The following is a 26495-nucleotide window of genomic DNA, read 5'->3' as shown; positions in this document are numbered from 1 at the left end:
AATTGTCTCTCACTGATGTGTTTCATGTAATTTTGAGTCTTTTGTTGCATTTCTGTGCCACACCCACAGGGTACAAACTACAAGAAGACAAATGCTGCCATGGAGATGAGACGGATTAACAGAGACTCCTTCTGGGCACGAGCAGAGGTACAGCTGAACTGTGTTTACAGCTGGATTCTCACTTAACAGCCCGTGTGTTCCCCAAAGTGCTGCAGAAAAATGTAAAACAATGATATAAAAATATGCCAGCCATGTAAGAGATAATGTACAATCAACCAGCCGTCATACAAAAATATTCGATTCATATTTAATATTTGCAGTTGACCAGAATCAAAGTACTCTGTGTATTCATTTGTAGTAATGATTTGAAATCAGTTCATTTGAACAAACCTCTTGTTCAGACTCCAGTTATTAATAATGCTATTCAGATATAGTCCATCATAAATGAGTGTCATATGATGTGTGTGCTAGCGTGAGGAGGAGGAGAGAAAGGAGGAAGAACGTCGGAGGGCTGTAGAAGAGCGACGGCGCTGTGAGAGAGAACGAATTCTACAGGAAAAAAAAGAGGCTGAAGAGAGGGAGAGAAAGATGAGCGAAAAGCTACAGATGATTGAAGAACAAAAGTTTGTAAAATCCACCTGATAAAACCCACTTCTGTCTGAAGGTGATTTAATTACAGTGTTTCAGCTTAAACTTCCTGTTGGTTTTTTTCGCAGAAGGATCCAGGCTCAGCTTGAGGAAGAGGCTGAAAAAGGGGAAAAAGCGAGATGGGTGAATTTATTAATGAGTTTATTCAGTTTCTTTTACTGAGAGGTTGTAAGCTTTTCAACATGTTGTGGTTAAATGATCTCATGGAGTCATAACCGGTAACAATATTGGCTTCTTTGTGTAATTGACAGGAGCAGCAGAAGAGGGAGCTCGAGGAGGACATGAGGGCCCGGCTCAGACGCAGCGAGTCCATTGAGAAAGCAGCAGTGAGTTTTTCCCCTATTTTGGGAATAATCCAGATCCAGCCAGTACAACCCAAAGTAAATCTAGTCTAGTCCCTGCACAGGACTACATTTACTACACTAGAATGAACACACAACTTTGTTACGGTCAGTAAGATCATGAGTTTCAAACACAAAATGAAGTGGTTTTCAGAGGAAAAATAAATAATAACTTTCAACTAACCATATAATCAGGCGTCTTAAGTCACTGGGGTATATTTGTAGCACTAGCCAAAAAAAACATTATAAGGTTCAAAATTATAGATTTTTCTTTTATGCCAAAAATCGTTAGGATATTAAGGAAAGATCATGTCCCATGAAGATATTTTGTAAATGTTCTACCATCAATATATCAAAACGTAATTTTTGATTAGTAATATGCATTGCTAAGGACTTAATTTGGACAATTTTAAAGGTGATTTTCTCAATATTTTTATTTTTTTGCACCATCATATTCCAGATATCAAATAGTTGTTTCTCAACCAAATATTGCCCTGTCCTTACAAACCATACATCAATGGAAAGTTTATTTATTCATCTATCTGATGATTTATATATCTCAATTTTGAAAAATTGACACTTAAGACCAAGCATGGATTAATGCTGAACACAAAGTGACTTGTGCTTTGAATTACTGGCTTGAAATACTGCGAAACATGAAACCAATTTAACTTGTTACATTTTTTCTTCATGGTATTGATCATTTTGCACAGGTTAATGTTGCCTCTTTAGTGCATGGTAATATCAATAAATTTCAGTGTTTCATTATAAAGACAATTTTGTTTTACATTTGCATTCAAAAATCTTGGTTGAGTCACCAATGTATGTCTATTGTGAAATCAGTGTCCTGAAGCAAAACTAGTCGAGACCCACTGCTTTACATCTCCTTCATGGCTATTCTTTTATCAACACTACCACATTCTTGCTAGATTGAATGATGCCTCTTCTTTTGGCCTGTAGGAGGCAGCAGCTCTTGTTTCCCAGCGCACCATCAATCCCAGAGAGTTTTTCAGGCAGTTATCGGCATCCTCGCAAAATTTTTCAAGCCCTGGTTCACCACGTTCAGGTAAACCTGACCTTCAGAAGCCCTTTAACTTTATCAGTTTCCAGTGTTTATTGTATTCACTTGATGTCTGTTTGACTTATGTTTATGTTCTGGTGCTTAGGGAAATCTCCATTCCGTCGCTACCAACGCAGTTTAACAGACACAGCCTTCATCTTTGAAAGGGCCAATTCCACTTCTGGTTCCACGTCCCCTCTCAGTCCGTCTGCAAGGTCTCCGTTCTCACGCAGCCAATCCACATCCTCCAAATGTCCAACATCCCCACTTAGTCCACCCTACCGGACAATCCCCTCACCACAGTGCCCTCAGACATGTCCTCCCACATCACCTTCCCTGTTCTCTGTCCCACCAGTATCACCTCTACCCAGTCTGCCTGTCTCCAGAGCCCCTCCACTCCACCGGCCACCTCCTCAAGCCCCAGTCAACCATCCAGCTTCCCCTGCATCTCCACAGCTGCTGGATAGTCAAGAGAAATCTGTGTCTCACAACTATGACATCAGTGAAGAACTTGCTGTCGGAACAGAACATCCTCCAGCTTCACTCACAGAAAACCCACTGCACACTATGGGTAAATTAACTTAGGGTCCTCTAACAACAGTAAAGGTCTAAGTGGTCTTATAGATTGAATCATCTTGACACTTTCTTTTCTCCAGAGCTTGTAACCAGCTCTAGAGTCCTGTGTGAACCAAAACCAGAAGTGGACTTCACTGCCAAGGCTGTGCTTGTCGAAGAAGACGAAGAAGAGGTAGAGGAACTAAAGGAACCTTCAGCCATGTCAGCTCCACCTTCAGATACACATATCACCACAAACTATGAAGAAGCATTAGAAGAGCCTGAGGATGTGCAGACTCTCATCAGCCCCCTGGTGGAGGTTGAGGAACTAGAGGAACCACAGTCAGAGTCTGAGGATGAACCTGAGGAGCAGCCTGCTGCAGAATCTGAGGAATTACAGGCAAATGTTGACCATTTAGAACCTGAAGAGCCCAGAAATGTGGTACCAATCACAGATGATGAAGTTGAGGAGGACCTACCAGAGAGCCAAGGTGATGAGAACAGAGATGTAATGGGAAGAAATGCAGAATGTGTCTATGGTTGGGATGTCATTGATATGTTTCTCGTGCTGTGTGTCCAGAGTCATGTGTGAATGCCTCAGAGTATGATGTGATGAATGAAGAAGATGGATCTGAATGTGGCAGACCACTGAATGGGACAGGTAATGAGCTAAATAGAGCTACCAGACTTTCAAGTTGTTCCAAACACAACAGAATAAACAACAAATGAAAACTATACGTGTTCTAAAATCAGCTCAAAATATCAAGCATGTTTGATATCCTCTGACTGGATGGAATCACAGTCTGAAGATTATTTTGGTAAATCTTTCTACTCTTGATGGCCAAAAATAGTAATAGGGGAAGTACTAACTCGTCCAGAGAGCAGATCTGGGTAAAAGTTGTGTAGTGTATTCCAGCCTTGCGTTGTCAAGTATTGTTGTCTCTCGTGTGATGAATGTATAGATATGTGAATATTGAACATCTTTTTTTTTTTTAAGTAGAGGATGTTGATATGTCTGAGCGGCACTGTTATACAGTTAATCGTGAGGAGGAAGATGACAATGAAATCCAGACGGAGACTGAGAATGGTAAAGTACATAGTACACTAGACATCATGACTCGTCATTAATATTAATGTGATAAAAAAAAGAAAGGAAGTATTAAAACATGTTGTTCTTTCTCATTTCAGTCATCACCAGAAAGACTTCTGCGTGTGAGAGCATTATATGACTACCAAGCAGGTAAGTGTTGCTTGCTTCAACAGCAGTGCTTTGTAATTTATGAAGATATCATTTGAAACGTCTCTGTTCTCCACAGAGGATGACACTGAGCTCTCATTTGAACCTGGTGACATCATCAGTGATGTGGAAACAGTCGACAAGGCGTGGTGGAGGGGCTCCAGCAAAGATGGACACCAGGGTCTCTTTCCTGCCAACTATGTAGAGACCATCTAAAGACTTTTCCTTTTCCTCTTCCCTTTTTACCAATTCTCAGGGACCAAGAACCACAAAACCCGGTCTATGAGGATGTACCATGTACTCTGAGACTAAGAGACACAGGAAAAGGGTTGGAAGTGAAGCGTTCACAATGATTTCTTTTGCTCCAAAACAAGTAGCCAAAGTCGGCATGGGAGACTTTAGTGATCATCAACTGCCAGACTGAGGATTTTCACTTGATTGGACACAAATGATCAATTTATTATTTACACATTACATCATTTATTATTTTACATACCGTTGTTACTGTCACCATTACTAAATGATACCAAAGGTGGTGGAGGTGTCTGCTGAGAACTGATTTCAGTTTATGTTGAGGCCAATACACATAAATCCTGCTCATACAGTCACATGTCAGTTGGTCCTGAGTATATAAATGTTTTGGTTTTGGTTTTTTGAGAACTAGTACTACAGGTATGTCATCGTACCAGTAAAACGTGTTGATAATGTTGGTCTAATTCTTGTAACATGTCATGTTTTTTTTAAGCAGATATGTGTTTACAGCATACTGAATCACATACCTGTCATACCTGCATACATACATGGTTAAAAAATGATGGTGAAAAAAAAGAGTGTTATATTACAAGCAGATAGCCTTAAGACTGAGCTTGGCAGCCATTACATGTTTTTAAATGCTCTGAACCTTCCGTCAAAATTAAATTCTTCCATCTTTTTACCGTTTGAAAGTTTGGGGTGAGCAAGATTTTTAATGTCATTGATAGAAGTCTCTAAAGGCGGCATTTATTTGATAAAAATAAAAAAATATTAAATTAAATACAGGTCCTTCAGAAATCATTCAAATATGCTGATTTTGATGCTCAAGAAACATTTCTTAGCAATGTTGAAAACAATTGTGCTGCTTAATATTGTTGTGGAAAACAATTCATATATATATATATATATATATATATATATATATATATATATATCATTTGTAACATTTTAAATGTCTTTACAGTCCCTTTCGGTCAATATGTTTGCTGAATAAAAGTAATCATTATCTAAAAAATACAAATCTTACTGACCCTAAACATTAGAATGGTAGTGTACAGTAAGACAATGTTCACTGCTGTGAAAATGCTATCAAATACACATGGTTTTTCTATGTAATTTATTAATCTCTAAGAACATGGATATTGTTCCTTCTAGACAGTCTGTCTAATCCATTTAACTTTTGTAACCTGATTTGAGTAAAGTAAGTCATTTTCCAATTAACAAAGTTCTTCTGACCAAACAATAGAACACATTTAACTTACTCTGTGCTCTCTGTTGTAATGAACGATGAGGTTTTTGTTTTTTCCACATTCTGAAATAATGGTTTTATGTTTTTGATCTGTTGCACAGCCAGTACACTGGCTTTATACTATCAACATGATCTGCAAGAAACCATATTCACTACTTGTGTATTAATTAATGCATGAGATCATATTAAAGGGATTCACTTTACTGGGTCACAATGCATTTACTATCTTGAATATTTAGTAAAGTAAAATTGTTTGACACATGCACTGTAAGAATCAAGAGAATTACACACACATACACACGAAAATGCTGTTTACTTTTAATTTTGGTCATTCTTTACAATATATTGTTCTTGTACATGAATCTTTTAGTTTGTCCAAAGACATGCAGCCTGCTGAAATGACACTTACCTCCAGTTTAACATTCAATGTTTTCTACCAGGATCATTAGAGCCTTACTTGTCTGATAAAATGTCAATATAATTTTATTTATAACAAAAATTAATATGGCAAAATACAACTTTAATAAAAGCACAAAATGAAAATTACAAAACTTTACAAGAACAAATAGTGTTTAAATGAATTTACAGTTTTTAAATACAAGTCAGTGGCCCTTCGAGTGAGAACTGTTCATTTTGTAGCATCGTAGTACTACCAGGAAAAAACTTTCTCTACTAATTCTGATAGTCTGGTATTTCTATACTTCCAACTTTCTAATATTTATGTAATTAAAGAAAACCATTTCTCCATTTCTTATTAAAAAAATAAAATAATACAATACATGTTTCGATACCCAATATACTATGCAGAAGTGTTTTTTAAATTATATTTTTTATGGCAAGATGGACTAATTACACTCCTGAGGTTTTACTGAAATAACAATAACAGTTATCTAGACTTTCATTATGGTAAATATTGCATATATATATATTTGTCTTCAAGCAAATGTGCACTTTATCTGAGCTGGAAGATGCCATATGACACTGAAAAATTCACAAAGTTAGAAGCACACAAAGTGCTTGACAAATCTGACTTGCAAGCAAACAAAGAAACAAAAACTGTTCATATAATGCATGTACCGCTGACGTTAATGAAATCTAGAATACACAGTTAACATTGAGCTCTTGTCACTTTGCATAGTAGTGCCCTGGCAACCCTTCTCAATCAGACAGGCCTTTACTGCAATGGCTCAAAGCGAAGGAGCGTTAAAACAAAGCACCCAAAACATTCAGCTTCCAGCCACATTTCATTGCTTGTGCTGAATCCTAGTTAATGTGCATTTTGATTTTTACTTTCTGACTGACAGGGGTTCACATTTGCTGAGTGAGATAAGTACAGTAATCCTGAGGTCATTACAGTCACAGGTAGTAAACGTAAACGAGTTACATTATATCCCATTTGCATATATACTGAAGCCATGCGAAGAGAATGTCATGAACTGTAACAGATATTATAGCAGATATTATACAATTCTAGATGCACCTTTCCTCAGGTTTCACAAAAAGAAATGCATAGTACTTTTGAAAAATATGACTCAAATCATGCACTGTTAGATGAGACTCGATTCACATCAGTAGCATAATAAAAGCTGTTCAGTTTCACATAGAGCGTGTCTCCTTATGAGGGCAGCCATACTAAGATCCCATGACCAGCAAAATACTGCTGGCTTTAACTCAGTAGCCCTTCTATTGTTAGACACTTTTGATCAAAGTTTCAATTAACCGCGGCTGACTGCAAAGAGAGCAGATCTGTTACCATACATTTCTGCAAACAATTTTTTTTTGCTTTTGTGCGAGACTGGATCCGAACCACAAGTTGTCAGTGTATATCAAAAACAACTATACAGCACAACATCAACTAAAGTGACTGTGTGAGCCTTGACAGGAAGTCGGTTATTGTAAATGTCCTTAATTACATGATTAATAATTTAAAAAAGATGCAGAATTTAAATTGATATTATCAAACTTAGATATTATCTTCTTAGGGTGCAGTGGCACTTATTAATAAAGTGAAATTCAGCAGCGTTAAGCTAATTTCACACGCAAAAGTTTATTAATACTATGTCTCCAAGATCATTAATCCTGAATACACTAGTGTTCAAATGTTTGGGATCAGTGATATATATATAGAGATATTATGAACTTTAATTCAGAAAGCGTGCATTAAACTGATTAAAGAAATGACAGTAAAGACATTTATAATGTTACAAAATATGCTGCTCTTTATCAAAGAATACAAAAAAAGGTTTCCAACAAAAATAATAACATATATTATAATGATCAATTATTTTATTATTTTATTTATAATTATTTATCGATTATTTTAAATCTTAATAATATTTCATAATATTACTGTATTTTGGATCAAATAAATGCAGCCTTGGTGAGCATAAAAAACTTAAAACATTCTCAAAAACATTTAAAAATCTCACATATATCTAAAACAGTGCACACAGACACAATGACTGGCCAACTACTGCTTCAATCCAGTCTAAAAACACTGTACCAGGAATCTGTCTCACAGGAAACAACTACACTCTCAAAAGATCCAAAATAATGAGCTTTTCATGAAGAGACAGTGTGTACTGCTATATATATATTAGTAGTGTATTATATAACTATTAGTACTGAATTCCCATTGTGGAAGCTTTTTTAAAAGGCAGAAGAAAACATTTATTTTTGATGCTGCTCTCCATTATTATGTAAAGAAAATGCAATGACGGACACATGACCTCAGGTATTCCAGTTTTTTCCAGGGGGACACAGGTAGATGTGATGGCTCTGACAGTAACCAGAGGAAGTCTGAACAGCTACACCTGACTCTGGAGCCAGTTCCTGGGGTCTAGCTTAGCTCTCAGATTCCTCAAGCTACGGCGTGCAGCGGACGGTCTAGAAGAGCCCAGGTCTGATTCTTGACTGTTGCTTCCCTCACTGGAGCTTCTGCTGGAAGTGGAACTAGAGCAGAACAGAGCAGTCTGAGTGGGGCGAGGAGACCCAGAGCCGGCGGTGGGCGGCTGGCAGTTGCACCGGAAGCCACCGTAGCCCCGACCGCGCAGAGTGGAGAGCTTGGCGTCCAGGGAGAGGGTACGGGGGCGGAAGCGACCCGAGGAGGAATAGGTGTCCGGGGACCATGCCTGGCGGAAGCAGGGGCTGACACTGACGAGACTGTCACTGTCTGAGGTCAGACTGGCGTTGGAGGAGAGAAGGTCGGGTGTGCGGTGACAGTGACTGGGTGAGTGGGGAGGAAGGTGCTGATGGTTGTGAGGGGATCTCGGGGGATCTTCATCAAACAAGGACATCCAGTGAGGAGGAGATCCGAGCTGGGCCCTCAGCTCAAACTCTTCAATACGACGAGCCAGGATGTCAGTGACTGTCCCAATGTCATCAGACGTGTCAATAACTGTGATGGAAGAGAAACAGTAGCCATAATGAAAACCTTTTTTTCCAAAAAAAAGCTGAAAAAATGTATTTTTCTGACAGCTGATTTTGAGTAACAAGCTTCATTTTTATACTCTTTCGATAAAACATCCTTAACATCCATGTTTTTTTATTATTGCTTTCAGACAGTGGGACATGTTTTTGTAACTTGTGAACACTGAGCTATTTTTTACAAATAAAGAACTGACAAGCTCATTGCTGGAATGAGATGAAATCTTATGAAAGCATATTTTATTATAATTAAAATAAAATTTGTAAAATTAAAACCATAAAATTACACAATAAAAAAACTCTTAAAATAGGCACAATTGAAACAATATGCAAAAAAAAAAATAAAGAGTAAAAACAAAATAATTTACAGATAAGTCAAAATAAATTAGTAAATATACAAAATTATAAAAAGTTTTATTTTTAGTTATTTATCTAAAATTTATTTCATTATTATATTTTCCTTTTTTAGAATAAAATTAAATAATTGTTGAATAAAAAAGGTAAAAATAAAACAAATAAACTAAAACAATGGAATTACTCTGTTGTTAAATAGATTTATTTGATCATTTTATACTTTTATTGATGATTAATAAAAAAAGTACAAATTATAAAATGTATATCTACTATGGTGTCCTCTAATAATAATGATAATAATAATAGCTTAGCGCATTATTTATTTAATTTATACAAGCCGTATTTGAAATCTACATCAAGTAAAAGTTGTTGGTCAAAAAAGGTTGAGCTCATGTGGGACAGTAGCATCGTATGAGGATAGAGCGTGAGGTCAGGTAACTTCTCATCACAGATCCTTCACCTGTCATTGTAATAGGAGGAGAGCAGAGCTCGGATCTCAGCAGAGACAGCGTTATCCTGCAGCAAAAGCCCCTCACCGGATGCAGGGGCCACTGAGGAGGGGGAGGTCAGCAAAACGTATGAGGGGCCAACAAATGCAGGATTGTGGGGAGGGCATGGGAATGATGGGGTTATATAGCAACCAAATAATGATACAGTGGTTGGGGAATGTATGGGATGGATGTTTGGATTACAAGTTTAAGGCATGAAACCAGTAAAATACAAGAGTGCATGAAAAATCAACAGGAACCAAGTGAAAGAGGAGGGGGGAAACAGACATGAAAACAACAGTGAAGGGACAGATATAAAAACCACAGAGAAAATAAGACAGAGAAGAAAATAGAGAAAAGACTGTCAGTTTGTCAGAAACAGCAAACTTTTCATTTAGCAGTTAAAAGAGATAAATTGATAAAGAGAAAGACTCAGATCTGACAGAGGACGAGGACATGCAGTTTAATCCACACATCATCATTAGACTCACAGGCTTATCTGTTATTCATGATGACGTGCGCATTATTTCTGTCATCATCTGATTTAGTGAAAAACTAGAGCTTAAAACTCTCCTCCAGCCTCTGTGAATGTGTAAAAAAGGTGTCTGAATGCACTTACCCATCTCATGGTACAGGGAGCCCTGCTTCGGCGTGACTATAGCAGGTTTGCGTGGCGAAGGCAGCTCGATCTTCATCAGGTCATCACAGCACTGCCTCCACTGGCCTGCAGAGGACGCAAGAAGCTCAGTCAAAACATTGTAATGTACAGGCTTGTGTGGCTTATTCAGAAATGTTTGAGTTTATGTACTGACTCATATCATAGAACTGCTGCCAGAAGGCCTCCATCCAGTGCTGTGTGTCCTCTCTGCTGTCCGCCGCTAGTGTGTGCGTCACTTCCTCTCCTCCATACTGGTTAGTGATACAGATATTCTGTGCCTTGCTGTGAGGATCCTTCTCTGCGGCCCGTATTCTCGTCTCCTGAGATGGAGACACACGAAAATAAATAAATAAATTGTGAAATTATAAACAATATAAATAATATAATATACACTACAGTTTGGGTTAGTATGATTTTTATACTTTATTTTTTTTAAAGAAGTATCTTAAAATCCTAAAATATTGTTAAATATTACTACTATTTTCAAACTGTTTCTACTGTTAAATATTACTACTACTACTACTACTTAACATGTGTTTTTTATTTCCATATATTTACAAATTCAAAGATAGAAAAAAAATTGAAAACAGGTGTTCTGCATAATATTATTTTTTAGGATTCTTTGATTAATAAAAAGTTGAAGATCAGTATGTCTGAAATCGAAATCTTTTGTAACAAAATCTATATTGTAATTTCTGATCAATTTAATGTGTCCTTGCAAAAGTTTTTATTTCTTTCAAATAAAAAAGAAAATCTTTCTGATCAGAACTTTCAAGTGTACTGTATATTAAAGCATATATCTGAAAGGAACAATCTGATGGTTTTAATATAAATTTGAGCAAAAATTAAAATTCAGTGCAAAATAAATGTATGTTAATTTAAAGACAAAAACATAGGTAACGGTTGACTGCTCACACATTATTTATGCATACTTTAAAAAAACACCAATAACAATATCAACTATATACATACAATACTACAGTAGTACTATTGTCTATTTGTTCTAACAATATAAAATAATTTAAACTCAAATTTAAATCATTTTTTTATTTATGCGATATGGAGCAATGCTATAAGCAGCATAATGTACAGTCTGACAGAAGTTCAGATTGAAGACTGGTTTACTACACATTTTGCAATTTACATTATTCTTATCATCATATCTAAAGGATATAGTGTAAAATATTAGTTTTTCAATTTCAGACCTTTCTTTAAAAACATTCTGAACTATGCCGTTTTGCATAAAGTTCTTGTTTGAAGTCATAGTATATAATAGCAATAAATGTAGCAAAAGTTTTGGCAAATATTTTGCAGCATTAAACAGTAATTTGAGTTCTAACACATAGGCGGCAGTAGAGCACAAGTAAAGTGTGTGTGATGCACAGCAGTCACCTGAGAGCTGAGGAATGTGCAGACTCACAGTGCAGCTCTCAGATGTTAAAACAAGCTCTTTGTGTTCGTGACACGCAGCTCTCTAGGGGCACTGAAAGATCCAGACCCAGTGCACGGCAAACAAAAACCTCTTTTCATAAATACTGACACAATGAAAAATGTTCCGACAAATAAATTCTCTCTTTCTAAAAAGAGAGAATCCATTTGAAAGAGCGCTTTCAAGATATTCACAAAGAAAAATATCTCATGATATTTCCAAAAGCAGAACATGACCCTGATATCATGTGCATAAATGGGCAAGCTTAAAATTTCCAGAGTATGACTGAACTTACTTTGTTAATCCCAATAGTTAAGACAGGCTCCACATTGGCCTCCATGTCCTCTTTTTGATGATAACAGAAGAGATTTGTTCCTTTTAAAACACCATAGACATTTGTCCATCCTTGTGGCTCACCTCCAAGCTTGAGAGAAAGGAAGAATATTAGCTAAAGTAAAGTGAAATGGGGAAATATGATATTGAAGTGAGTGAGTGAGTGAGTGTGTTTCCTACACACCTTCACCCTCAGACAGCCACTCATCATCTGTTGTGTCATACAGTGAGGCTGAGCGGCCAGACGACAACATACACCACCATACAGAGGCAGCCAGTACGAACACTCCTCTACAGAGAGACAAAGAGACAAAATGAGACAGTAAAGACACTCCTACTGAGTGAAAGATAAAGAAAGCAATGTGTGATATTACACATTTATAAAACTATTTTAAAACCAAGTAAACAAGCTATTCGATGAAGTCATGTTTTGCACCCTATATTTTTAGTACATCTTTTAAACCAAAGTAATCTATCATCTGCGAAAGACATCGACAATGCGCACGCACACACACACAAACTTGCTCTGCGGGCCTTTCTGTAATGAGTACCTTAATAAAATCCCAGAAGGCACTTGTTGACATATCAAAGCATCACACTTTATCGCTTTTATCTTAAAATATAAATAAAAAGTAAAATACCAAATTATAATTTCAAAAGACCTTTTAGAATTTCAAAAGTAAAAAAAATAATTAAAAAAATAAATAAATAGTGGCTGATGTACAGAATTTTGACACGTTTTCTAAATAAAGATGCTCCTGGTTAAAAAAGGTTGAGTATTAAAAATGTGTTTGGCAGCTCACCATTTCCAGTGATTGTGAGGTCATGTGTGCGGAAGCTGTCCTGGACGTGAGAGAGATTGAGGGTCGTGTGAGCCAAAAGATGATATTTGGGCCCCCTATAAACGCATAAAACAATGGGAGATGGGAATATGCAAACATATTTAAACTACGACTGTCAATCAAATACAAAAAAATAAAATGATGAATAAACTGACAAATTAATGATAAACTGATGAAGTAATCAAATTAATTGTGAATACGTTTAAAATATATATTTGCTGTACATTTGCATATACAGTATATTTACTAAAACATATATAAAATATGTATTTGCTGAGAAAAGTCCTGAAAAAAAAAAACAATTATAAAGGTATTATTGTGAAAAGCCAGTAAATAATTGAAAAGCCATTCAAAAGTGTTCAGTTTGGGGTCAGGGATATTTTTATTATTATTATTATTACTATACTAAACATTTCTTGAGCACCAAATCATCAGATTAGAATGATTTCTGAAGGATCATGTGACACTGAAGACTGCAGTAATGACTTCTAAAAATCCAGCTTTGCCATCACTAAAATAAAATATATTCCAATAGCAAAATGTAATTTTAAATTGTAATATTATTTCACAACATTTATGTTTTTACTGTAGCTTTGATCCAATAAACGCAGTCCTGGTGAGCATAAGAGACTTTCAAAAGCTTTAAAAAAATCTTACAGATCCAAGACTTTTACAGTATTGTATGTTGCTTGCTGTTTTTCTATATTGTTGAACATATTTTTTATCACTGGTCTGCAGTCTACAGCATTCTTTTAGCACTTTTGATTCATGTAGCAGCAGTGTGTTTATGTGTGTGTTTCTATACACTTACGGTACAGAGGGCACAGGCAGCAGGATTGCCGCTCCTCCTCCATTGCTAGTGGGGCTGCAGGCTCCGGGCTCCAAGGTCCCCCTCATTTTCTTTCCTGATGACCTTCCCAGAGATGTGCTCAGCTTGCTGGCCAGTTTCCGTGGTGTGTTGCCTGCTGAGTAGTCCTCCTCTGAACAACAGCTATACAGCTCCACCCGCAGCTCGAACCCTGGACTGGCCTCATTACTGCACACAAGAAACAAAGCATGAATGAAGCACATGTGCTTTGCATTACTCCACACACATTTAATGTCAAAATAGTACAAATGTAGATTTAAATTCAGTATACACTACTGTTCAAAAGTCTGGAGTCAGTAAGACTTTTTTTTTCTTGAAAGAAAATCGATACTTTTGTTCATCAAGGGTGCATTCAATTAGACATTTATGCTGTTACAAAAATTCTATATTAAATAAATAGCACTTTATAAGCTTTGTTTTCATCAAAGAATAATGATAAAAAAAGAACGGATACAGTCATTGGCATGTGGAATTATATATATATATATATATATATATATATATATATATATATATATATATATATATATATATATATATATATATATATATATATAAGACAATGCACAAAGACTAAAAAGATAAGCATGTCTACAGTCATGGCCAAAAGTTTTGAGAATTACATAAATATTAGTTTTCAAAAAGTTTGCTGCTAAACTGCTTTTAGATCTTTGTTTCAGTTGTTTCTGTGATGTACTGAAATATAATTACAAGCACTTCATACGTTTCAAAGGCTTTTATCGACAATTACATGACATTTATGCCAAGAGTCAGTATTTGCAGTGTTGGCCCTTCTTTTTCAGGACCTCTGCAATTCGACTGGGCATGCTCTCAATCAACTTCTGGGCCAAATCCTGACTGATAGCAACCCATTCTTTCATAATCACTTCTTGGAGTTTGTCAGAATTAGTGGGTTTTTGTTTGTCCACCCGCCTCTTGAGGATTGACCACAAGTTCTCAATGGGATTAAGATCTGGGGAGTTTCAAGGCCATGGACCCAAAATTTCAACATTCTGGTCCCAGAGCCACTTAGTTATCACTTTTGCCTTTTGCCTAATGACAGCAATGAAATGCAGTGGAAAGTTTTTTTGGGATTAAGTTAATTTTCATGGAAAAGAAGGACTATGCAATTCAACTGATCACTCTTCATAACATTCTGGAGTATATGCAAATTGCTATTATAAAAACGTAAGCAGCAACTTTTCCAATTTCCAATATTTATGTAATTCTCAAAACTTTTGGCCACGACTGTAGAATAAATGTCCAGAAACAGTTAAAATGACACACAAAAACATGCACACTCACAAGACAATTTTGTTGTCAAAGCAGATATCTGTCAGCGTCCTGTCCACCATCACCATGTCTGTATCAAAGATCTCACCACCCAACTGCAGCAGACAGAACACAGCGCACCGATGCAGCTCTGAAGAAATAAAAGAAAAACATTTACATGTACTACTTACAAGTCATACTTGCTCTAATGTCTTCACCAGTATAGCTGCATGCTTGGCCCAGTGTCTATAAAACCCCCCAGAGCAGCTCTGTTCATTCAGGAAACATTTACTCCTGCACCTGTGTTTGAGCTGTCTGCTTTTTCCTGTTTAGGGCAACATTAGTATCTGTGTATTTTCTTCCTTGTACAAATTGTAGAACATGAATAACTGTGACACAACCAGTCTTAAAGGTTCTTGTCCTAATCGTTTCAATGGCTGTTAAAATATATGTTCCCATTAACAGGATAAAGTACATATAAAAGCTTTCCCATGAGAGAATAACACATGCATGTGGGTTCCTGTGTCCCATTCATCAACATAATGTCACCTCTATCAGCTGCTCTAAACACCTTAGGCGAAACGACATTAGTCACTGTGGTCTGGAAAAAGGTTTCCGATGCCAGTAATAATATTCTGTTTACCCAGAGGGCATTGCTGGGCCTGAACGCTTCATAAATAAATGTGTTTTTCGTTATCACGGTAATGCATATGCATGTGTGTGTGCGCGCTGTAGAAGGGTTATAAAGATCAGATATATTCTAAACAACCTGTTCTGTTATTTAACCTGCATATCAGAGTGAAGAGGAAAAACAGATGTTACCTCCTTTATTCTTAAAATACTCTGTGTCTTTCCACATTAGCGGTATCCGTAGATCTGCAAAACAGAAGAATTGGAGGTCAGAGCGAAACACAAGGTTATATCACACACACACACACACACACACAGTGTCACTCATAGCTGCAAGCAACCAATGCCGGCTGTCACTCCATGTCAATCAAAATAAAAAGATGTTCACAACACACATCTGGTATTTAATGTCATGCTACCAGCCAGTATAAATCACCATTATCATGCTGGCCCACCCATCACATCAAGACCACATTCATCACTTCAGCCCACCTGGATGAGCTTCTCTGTCGAGGTCTGTGTGATCAGAATTGTTAATAACGACAGAACTTCAATTAAATTAATAGGTAGAGGTTGTTAGGGAACAATAATTGGGTACTGACTGTAGATGATGGACAGCAGAAAACACAAAACGGAGACTGCATGTGGGAACATTAGATTGTATGTGCGTGTATGTGCGTCTGGATGCATTTGTTATGTGGAGTGATGTTGCATGAGCAGGAATCCCACACAGAATCTGCAGCTGAAAAAAGCATAGCATATTTCTGTAGCAGAGGGATGCTGGTCATTGATAAAATTTTAGGGCTCGGAAAATCGCTAGACCAACATTCCAGGGCTATTGTGTCTTCCAGTCGGGCTGCCAAAATGTATCACCACCCTGCCTAATGAGCTATCTTAAGTACAGGGTCCTTAAAAAGTCTTCAATTTAGATGTATTAAATTTAAGGCCATAAAAATAAATAAGTTAAACAAGTTAAACTTAAATGGTATAAGAAAAGTCCTAATTATAATTTCAAGAAGTCTTACATTTGGGGACGGAAACACAAGAATCGCAATATAGCTGGATTAAACTTAATAAGAAACAATAACCTGAATAAATAGTTTATGAGCACTGCACGTTCCAAAGTCAGAACGTGGCGCGGGTGTTTTTATATAAATGTATCTCTGAAGGGAACCGACTTTCTTCAGAAAAGTTTCCATGTCATTTTCATAAAATTTTTCCTATCCACCTTTTTCCTGATGTAAAAATGGGTGCTGCCATTTCTAGTTTCCATCTCATTTGCATCCAGCTATTTTTAGCTGTACAAAACAGTTAGTTTTGCTGCTTGATATTGACAATAGATGTATCCTATCATATTATTTTAATCTGTTATCTTAATTAAAAACACACTGGTTTGTACTGCAAACAGTTTTACCGTTTAATGCATGTTGTTATTCTCCTCGTTATTTACCTATAGCGGCTAATGAAACGGAAGTCTCACCCATAGGCTTTCTTCTGCATTGAGGAAAAAGGTGGATAATGAATAATAAAGCATGGTTTATGAGTGCCATGCTGCTTTGTGTGAAGCCGTTACCAGGGAAACTGCCATACTTCTGCTGTTTCAAAAGCCCCACCTAGTGGCAGAAAATGTATTTGCATTTTCAATAAGGGAGTATTGACCCATGTTTTTTACAGAACATACACATAAAATTGTAAATGTGAAATGTGCCTTATAAAAATCTAATAAATGAAAACATTAATATTTATGTTTAAAATTAATATAAACATGTATATATTTGACTCATACCTTTTCTTAAAATGTTTTAAAGTCTGAAATATGTTTATAAGACTTTTTGTGAAAACATTTAACTGAACTGCAAATCATGTAATTTTACAGTTTAATATGTTACACTACAGTAGACATTGCCCAACCCCACTCAAAAATCCTGCTGATAACCTGTGAATACTAAAATAAAATGCCTTCCTTAATATCTGTTCTAATTTGTTGTAATTTATATATATATATATTCCAGCGTTCACGCGCTTGCGGCCCGTCAGTGCATTCCAGGAGCCTTGCGTCTGCAGCAGTGCAGCGATCGTTTACGCACCGAGTAGCGGACTGAGTCAGTGCTGCTTCAGCACCACATACGAAACGCACACGGACTGCATACGCACTGCAGACGGATTATGTGTGAAACAGGCGTGCGTCTTGTCGAGGTTTCCATTGGGAAGCTTCTTAAAAAAAAAAAAAAAATTCCCTGAAGCAAACCCGCCGGCATCTTAGCTGTATCCATGTTAGCACGTCGTGTTTGATGTGGTAATTTCACAGTAGGCATAGACACAGGTTTAAAGACTCGTTCTCGCCCCCTACAGATTCGGCTAGGTATACATCCGCAATAAAATATCAAGGTGAAAGTCATCATAGCTTGCCTAGTATAGACCCAGCTCCCAACCCAACTTTGAGAATAGATTAACGGCGATATTTTTTTTATCACCCGATAAGATTCTGCCGTTAATGCAGCACGTTAACGCCGATAACGGCCCACCACTAATATGTATATATATATATATATATATATATATATATATATATATATATATATATATATATATGTATATATACAGTTGCAATCAATCACAATTATTCAACCCCCTTGACCTGCAAGGCATTTTGCTGCGGAGAACAACATTTTATGAAATCAATTCAACAAAGGCATCAGTAAAGTATTAGAAGTATTGTTCATACACTTTTGAGTGATTCTGAGAATGGAACATGGATGAATCATGATAAAATTGAAATTGCCTCTAAACATTCATGTTCAAAATTATTCAACCCCCTTTGTGCAGAATCTTTTATTCTTTAAAATCACCAATAAACACTGTCTGTAAGTTTTTAGAAGCTTCTGTCACCTCTCTACTACATTCCTCGCCTGAAAATGCTTCCAGGTCACTGATAATCTTTGGTTTTCACATTGCCACTGCTTTTTTTCAAATTCAACCAGATATTTGAAATGAGAATTAATCCTGGAGACTGAACAGGCCACTCAAGAACATTCTATGACTGATCCCTGAACCAAGCAGAAGTAGATTTGGATGTGTACTTTGGGATGACTGTCCTGCAGGAAAGTCCATTGATCTTCAGCTTCAGTCTTTGCACCAAAGGCATCACAATTCTTGTCAAAATGGCCTGATACTTCAAAGAATCCATAATGTCCTTCATACAGTCATGATTTCCACTCCCTGCTACAGTTAAGAAACCCCATAACAGGACTGATCCACTTCCAAGTTTGACGATGGAGATAGTGTTCTTCTGCTTATGAGCTTTGCAGCAGACATACCGCTGATCCATGGGTCCAAAAAGTTTCAGTTTGGTCACATCCCTCCATAAAACATTCCTACAGAGCTTCACAGGTCTACACAAATGAATTTTATCAAGTTCAAGTTGGCTTTTTGTTCTTCTTGATCAAGAGTGGTATTTATCAAGATGTCTCAACATGAAGGCCATACTTGTCTAGTGTTTTTCTTACACACTGCATTGAAATGGTTTTCCTCCTTTCATCGGGTCATCTTGCAAGTCTTTGGCTGTAAATTGCAGGTTTTTCTCAGTTGCTCTGATTAAACATTTTATGATATTGTGCTTTTTCTTCAACACCCTCAAAGGTTTTCTGGTAAAACACACTTTAAACTAAGGAATAAGGTTGAGAGCTGTCTCTAGGAACTTTCAATGTCTTGGAAATCTTCATATTAGCCTTAGCCTTTCTAAAGTAATACAATATTTATTCTCTTTAGCTTTTGTGAGATCTCTGTTGACATTTTTGCTACTCAACTTCAACACATGCATGGGCTAACTGTATGTGTAACAGCTCAAGCTAATTCTGTTTTTAATAGTTTCTAAAGGCTTAATTGTGTTTTGAGACTGTTTTATTGCCCACCATGCAAATAAGTGATTTAAAAACAGCAATGTTGAATGGGGTTTAATAATTATGACATAGCAGTATTATTAAAAAATCTTATAACTCAAAAGTATTACATTATATATTGACAATATCACTTTTAATATGCCAGTGAACTGTTATAGATTTTATCCTGGATCTTCAGAAAAGCTTGTATTTGTAAAGTACTGCAGTCTCTGAGGGGTTGAGTAATTTTGATTGCAACGGTGTATATATATATATATATATATATATAGTGTTCATTCATTCATTCATTTATTATTTATTTATTTATTTTTATTGAGTCCTAATATAAATATAATAAATAAATAAAAAATTAATATGCACTAAACAATGTAATATCGTGAGAAAACACTAAATTCACAAAAAAAAAAGGTTAAGTGGTTAGTTTGCATATGAGTGAGTGTAAAGTTAAGGTACAAGGTCCTCTATAACCTCTTCATAATGACGTCATACTGTAATTACAGCATTTACTGAGTATCAACCCTCTAGGCCTCAAACAGATTGCCATGGGTGCAGTCAAAGAGTGCTGAGAGTTAATAGCACTAGGTGTTAAGTGGGGGCTGGTCCCTCTAAAAGATCCAGACAGTAAAAGACGACTTGTAAAAGAAGCCCCAAGCAAACTGAGAAACAGGCGCTGATATATAAAACAGCAGGAGTTGTGATTTAGTGCTCAGACAACCGTATAAACAAACTGCTTTGCATGATTTAAGGCTGATTTATACTTCTGAGTCAAACCTAATCGCAGGCTATGCTTCAGTTTTCATTTATACTTCTGCGTTGTTGTCTGCGTTGACGCGCAGTACACATGCAAACCACTAGTCTGCAGTGTCCACAGGCATGTTGCTGGTGTAACCCACAGTACCACGGCAAAAGCCGAAGAAGAAGTGGCCTGTCAGAGATGCATTGTAACCGTGACGGCTGCAAATAAATATCAAATAATTAAATCATTATTTAAAACTATAAAATGGGGTCAACAAAGGAAAAGGGGAAAATGGCATTCTTTTCATCTCTATGAGGACTTGTATCATGGCAGATCAACATTGTTTTTCGAGGACAACTACTGTTGTATTATGCTATTTAGTATAAAAAATGATCAGAAAATTGTTCTTTGCTTTGTTTTAATTTATATAAGAAGGTGTAACATTAAAATATATTTAAGTGCACATAACACACACACACACACACAAAACTCAAGTATATACAGAGGGAGGGATTCTAGCAGACCAAACACAGCGCTCACGGTCCGCGTAGAATTGACGCGCTGTTAGAATTTTGGAGAGGTGCACGTCAGGCTACAGCGTAGGCTACAGTTTAGGATGTGTGTCTATGCGTAGGCTACGCCGTAGGTTCGATGCAGAAGTATAAATCAGCCTTTACGCACAATACACACAATCAAAAAGTTATAAAATTATATACACCAGAATCCATATTTGACATTCTTTGTTCATACATTTCATTCAATAGTTTGGGGTCAGCAAGATTTTTCAATGCTTTTGAAGGATGTCTCATACTTTACAAGGCTGCATTTATTTAATAGTAAAATAAAAAAAAGAAAACAGTAATATTGTGAAATATTGTTACAATTTAAAATAACTTTTTTTCTAAATGTTAAAACTGTCGCTTTGGATTTACTGTGGCCCTTCTGATGTGATAGTCCTTTTAAAAAGGACTTAAAAACTTACAGACCCCAGAATTTTGAACAGTAGTGTATATTTCTTTTTAATTACATAAATGAATCATAACTACCTGAATTCTTTTCTATGAACATACCTGAGATGGCTACTTTGGCCTTACATGGGGATCGTTCATCCATTGGACCTGCATCAGAAGACCTGGGCACAAACAATAAGACACATACCACAATGTGTAAAATGCTTCAATCATATTTCAAGCTGAACTGTGTGTAACCAAATGGAATTGTAAAAATTTCCTGAGCACTTCCTATGTCTGCCGTTTGACAGTCCCATCCCAAACTTATAATACTGGTTGAGCCAATGTCATGGTGTCAGGTTGGTTGATATGCCAAATAAATAAAGCAATGTGCTGACATCCTTACATAAGTTCAAGATGACAGCACAACAAGTTCTTTAACCTATAAATGCCCTAATTACATATGCTTATCTGTATTAAACTGGGATACAAAAATGTTTTTTCTGAACATAGCTTTAGTTTTACGTTTATTTGTTTTGTGTCTTAAGAAACGTGGTCGAAATAGTACTAAGAAACTGTACTTAAGTAAAAGTATTGCTACTTAAGGAATAATTTTCTTGAGTACAAGTTAAAGTACTGAAGAATTATAGTCAAGTGAGAGTAAAAAAGTAGTATGCTGAAAAACTACTCAAGTTACTGTATTACAAAGAACTTTAGTATTAATTTTCTATTTTTACCCAAAATGAGATGATGTGAGCATTATGGAGCAGGGTTAACCCTAACCCTAACACTCATCTACTGTAATGCTGTTTCTCAAGTGAAACCCAGGAAATCTTGTCCTTATATGGACAAATGCATCAGATATCACTACAGCTGAATAATATGCAGATAGAGATGCTTTGACTGAAGAAATGTGGAAGACAATAAACACACATTTGCAATACAACACTAATTGACATCGTATCACAGAAAAGATTATTAATGAAAATATTTTCTGTCTCACTGTGATAAGAAGCAACATGGAACCACAGAAGCTAACTGTTAGAAACACGACTGATGTTATATAGTGATTTTGGAGCAAACCATGAGATGAAAATATTAGTCTGATAAATTGTCATGTTTGAAGCTATGTTAAGAAAACATATTACCTATCCCTGTTGCCAGGAGCAACTGTTTTATAACTAATTGTGAAAAGTGCATTCACGTATTAAGATTATGTGGTTGTTTTTAAGAAGAGCAAAAGCAAAGAAGGGTAAGTGTGGGTTTAATAGAAAATAAAGGGTTCAAAACAGTGTGAATTGAAATGTACTAGTAAAAAATAAAAGTGGTGTATGGGTAAAGTTGGGCATCGTTAGAATTTTTATGATTTTGATTCTTGTTGATTGCTAATTTTGATTCCAATAAGGAAAAAAACATGGGTGCAGCAGGCGCAGTGATATTACGCAGTGCCTGAAAATAGTCCCCAGCAACTCTGCTTTTGCTTTTTACTATTTTCAGGCGATGCGTAATATCATTGCACCTTCTGACTGCACCCGTGGTACGGCAGCAAAGTTCCTTGATTATTATGCCGGAATTTCATTTTCCGTCGGTCTTAGTACACAATGTGTCACGCTGTCAGTCTCTGTTTCCCTGAGTGTCCACTAGTGGGCTCACTTCCCCTTAGGCACTTCACCATAGGCACTATAATTCCTCTACTCTGGTCCTGTCTTCACAGTAATTGCACTCCAGTTAATTGCACCAGGTGCAGGCAATCTATTGTCATTAGCCTCCTTATAAATACCTGCCTTTCCCTGTTGTTTGTATGGAGTCCTTACCTTTCGTGTTATTCAGCCTTCTCGTTCCCTGAGATTCATCCCTGCCTTCTCGTCCTCCGAGTTCCCATTTCGTTCCTTTCCCTTTCCTTTCCTTTCCTTTGTTTGTTTTTGTTCTGGACTGATTGTTGGTTTTGACATTGGATTGTTTGACCTCGATTTTGGATTATCCCTCAATAAAAGCATACCTGCTTTTGGATCTTGCTCTCCCTGTGTCTCTCTGGATACACGATCGTTACACAATGTAACTACAGAAGAGTTAAGTTTTAAACAGTAAAAATATAAAAACTCTTTGGTCATTATTAAGCAAGTTGCTTACGGTCTAATCAGATTCAATGATCTGTGCTAAACTAAGCGAAAAGTGCTACCGCCAGACCTGGAGATCGGCTGAATGGATTCGAAAACAGTAAAACTCAACTGTTTAACTCTAGGGGAGACGGAAAATTAGCCTATTTTAAAAAAAAGTGGAGTGTTCCTTTAAATTGACATTGAATGCTTTGACATTAGCTTTATAGTGATACAGTGTTAGCTGCCACCACATTGAACTCTTTCTAACCTCAACACTGTTCTCTGCTGTCATGTGCTTTGTGGCTGCCCAATTTGCTCTTCTTTAGCCAATACATTCTGCTATTTTTAGAAGAAAAAAAAAGCATATACGTGTTGGATATTGTCTGTGTTGAAGTACTGGTCAACAGCAGTTATTAGCAATGAATATTTTGATAAATCTTTATATTTGTAGTGCTGACAGCAATACAGAAATTCCTGACCTCAAGAAATGGGCCTATTATCTGATTAACCTTTTATGAAGCACCACAAACATCAAAGACACCCAAAAATCTAATTTAGTTCAACCAAACTGAACTAAATGAATCAAAAGTGACTGCTGACCTGCGTGCGACCCGCTGCATGACTTGTGCCTCCTTCATGCGCTGCAGCTCTGACATGTAGGCCATGATGCGGGCGTTGCAGGTCAGGAGACTCTTGGAGGCCTCCAGCGCCTGGTCCCTCTGAGAACATGCGGCCAGCAGCTTACACGCACCCTCACGCATTCGGATCTCATAGTCGATCTTCTTCTGGATGTCACTGTCCTGAAATAAAAAAGAGGCTAATGTCAAGATTATTCCCAGTATTATTCAATTCACTCAACTAGACCATAGAGGAATAATCTCATATAATAAACTAAGACATGTTGGCCATACACACTGGCCATACACACCAATGGACGAATAACCTAGTTTCATTTAAACTGACTCTAGAAAGGGATTTAGCTTTAAGTCTACATGGAAATGAATCAGAAGAAGAAAATGGTGGAAAAGAGCAAGTGAGAACAAAGCTTAAAAGACAAAAGTCAGTTTTAAGTAATAGCTCTTGATAAGATGTCAAGTATAATTTAACAAACGAAAATGAAGCTGTCAGTGACAGATGTTTTTTCAGTGTTTGGTGGATTAAATGCGTAAACCAGTTACTTCATTGACTGTACTTCTATCAATCAAGGTTTATTTTAAAATGCCTGCTAATTAGGTGAAACAAGGTAATAACCTTGAACACTAAAACATGGTCTGTTGGTCACTTTTTCATCTTTGACATTTTCTCAAGTGACATCATTCAGACGCTTCTTATGATCTGTCCTGCTATCATCCGTTGGGGCTGCTGTTGCCATGGCAACATCTAAAAAAAACCTTTTGTGTGCAAATTTCAGCACATTAAGTTCTAACCAGGCATCAATTAAGACAGCACCTCTTTTAGGTTCTCCTTCCAAAGGAAGAAAGGGTTTGCTGTACACCTCACTGCAACAGATTGTATGACTACTGTCAAAAGATGGACTTAATGAGCTCCAAAAGCAAGAAATCATGTGGAAGCCTGAACAAAACAAACAATTTATGACCATTTATGATTCTTAAGATAGAATTTCTTTAGATAGAGCTCAGGGAATTACAGCCACCATCCTGTTTGTACACAGAGACAGGCACATCTAGAGCAGTTCAGATCAGATCACCGCGAACAGTCAGTGTGAGAAAAGAGTTTGTTTGAGAAAGAGAGAGATGATCTATTGATATGATGAACAAGTTTGAGAAAAGTTAAGAATTTTTTTAAACCTGCGAGTAATAAGAGTGGTGTCACACCACTTTTGCATTCACTGTGGAAATTGCATAGTAATTATCTTTTGTCACAAAAATGGTTAATTTAAGGCAATGTAATTTTCTGTATCAAGCCAAACACTGTTAGCACAGCAAATAGTGTCACACTGCATATTGTGGCTCTTTATAATCAATTTTTTAAGCAAAGCAATTCGCTCTAGCAAATGAGACAAACCGAAGACCCAGCTCACAAATGCAAATTTATGGTCCAGACTAGAAGGAAAAATACTGATGATTTTGTTTAACCAATTCACCTTTTTTTAAACAAAACTGAAAACAGACAGTGGCTATGTGGATTTTAACTGATTTATGAAGCAGACTGTAAAATTATTTATTATTATTTCTCCACTTCAGATTGTCAAAATGAAATTAATTTTGATCTTGTAACATAGCTAAATTTATTGGGCCATACATGACTTATGTATAATGTAATATTTGTAAAAAAAAAAATTATATATATATATATATATATATATATATATAGCAGTTTTTAATTGTACTCACATTATAGTTACAGTGATACAATGATAATAGTTGATAAATGTATGAAAAACTGTTTGAAAAACTGTTTGTTTTATTTTTTCCTCACTGATCCAATTAATGAAAGAGACATACTGTATATGGCTCGCAAGCCATAGGTTGCCAAAACCTTTAGGCATGAGACCGTATTTATGAAAAATGTTAGATGGCGGTTTCATGTCAGAAATGGGATGCTTACAAAGGGAAGGGAGGGAGGGCATATGTGAAACTGAAGACTGAAGTAATGGCTGCTGAAAATTCAGCTTTGGGAAACAAGTTACAATTTGAAATATATTCAAACCGTTATTTTAAATGATAATATTTCACAATATTACTGTTTTTTTTATCAAATAAATAACTTGGTGAGCATAAGAGACTAGACACATAGCAGTGTAAGGAGACAGTAAAACAGTATACTGAACAGTAGAGTAAGTGTTTAAATAAACACTTAAGTTAACACTGCAGGAATTAGCATGTAGTAAACATACATACACATGAAACAAAGACCCTTCAAACACACTTGCAACATTGCCAAGCACCATCCTCCCTTGTGACAGGTGCCAGGGCAGAGCAACATGCCAGCCGGTGTGTGTTTCTGTGCCAGTCATCAATGAGTGTGAGCGAGGGTGGCGGGCTGGCAGAAGAGAGGTGTGAAAGAGCAAGGGAGCGAGGGAGGAGCGATCAGAGGAGGAGGAAGGAGAGTACAACAAGCGCTCTGTTCCCCAGTAATGAAGCGTGAGTGCTGAAAATGAACCCAGATGGGAATAATTAAGAGAGATAGAATCTTCCCCAAGGCGTCA

The 26495-nt window shown here is 36.6% G+C and overlaps 2 protein-coding genes across 3 annotated transcripts in view; one reads left to right on the top strand and one right to left on the bottom strand.

The window, feature by feature from the left end:
* The window catches only part of LOC132139466 (drebrin-like protein A), a 47019-nt gene extending 42473 nt beyond the window's left edge, over window positions 1-4546 (top strand). Inside the window, exons 6-16 of the mRNA XM_059547824.1 lie at window positions 70-147; window positions 472-623; window positions 717-771; window positions 900-974; window positions 1950-2055; window positions 2156-2620; window positions 2706-3095; window positions 3185-3265; window positions 3602-3696; window positions 3793-3844; window positions 3921-4546. Coding sequence (XP_059403807.1) covers window positions 70-147; window positions 472-623; window positions 717-771; window positions 900-974; window positions 1950-2055; window positions 2156-2620; window positions 2706-3095; window positions 3185-3265; window positions 3602-3696; window positions 3793-3844; window positions 3921-4057 — 1686 coding nt within the window. The 3' untranslated portion in view covers window positions 4058-4546. The remainder of the gene's footprint in view (window positions 1-69; window positions 148-471; window positions 624-716; window positions 772-899; window positions 975-1949; window positions 2056-2155; window positions 2621-2705; window positions 3096-3184; window positions 3266-3601; window positions 3697-3792; window positions 3845-3920) is intronic.
* Window positions 4547-7821: 3275 nt separating this feature from the next.
* Window positions 7822-26495, bottom strand: part of LOC132139464 (rhotekin-like) — a 51322-nt gene continuing 32648 nt past the window's right edge. For both annotated transcript variants that reach the window (XM_059547822.1, XM_059547823.1), the window contains exons 2-12: window positions 23927-24126; window positions 21348-21409; window positions 15835-15888; window positions 15046-15163; window positions 13684-13908; window positions 12834-12928; window positions 12215-12321; window positions 11993-12121; window positions 10423-10588; window positions 10230-10334; window positions 7822-8739 (exon numbers count right to left, since the gene is read on the bottom strand). In XM_059547822.1, the coding sequence (XP_059403805.1) occupies window positions 8150-8739; window positions 10230-10334; window positions 10423-10588; window positions 11993-12121; window positions 12215-12321; window positions 12834-12928; window positions 13684-13908; window positions 15046-15163; window positions 15835-15888; window positions 21348-21409; window positions 23927-24126 (1851 nt within the window). In that variant the 3' untranslated portion in view covers window positions 7822-8149. The remainder of the gene's footprint in view (window positions 8740-10229; window positions 10335-10422; window positions 10589-11992; window positions 12122-12214; window positions 12322-12833; window positions 12929-13683; window positions 13909-15045; window positions 15164-15834; window positions 15889-21347; window positions 21410-23926; window positions 24127-26495) is intronic.

Source organism: Carassius carassius, chromosome 4, assembly GCF_963082965.1.
Source record: "Carassius carassius chromosome 4, fCarCar2.1, whole genome shotgun sequence".
NCBI lineage: Eukaryota > Metazoa > Chordata > Actinopteri > Cypriniformes > Cyprinidae > Carassius > Carassius carassius.
This window is presented reverse-complemented; position numbering and strand designations above follow the sequence as displayed.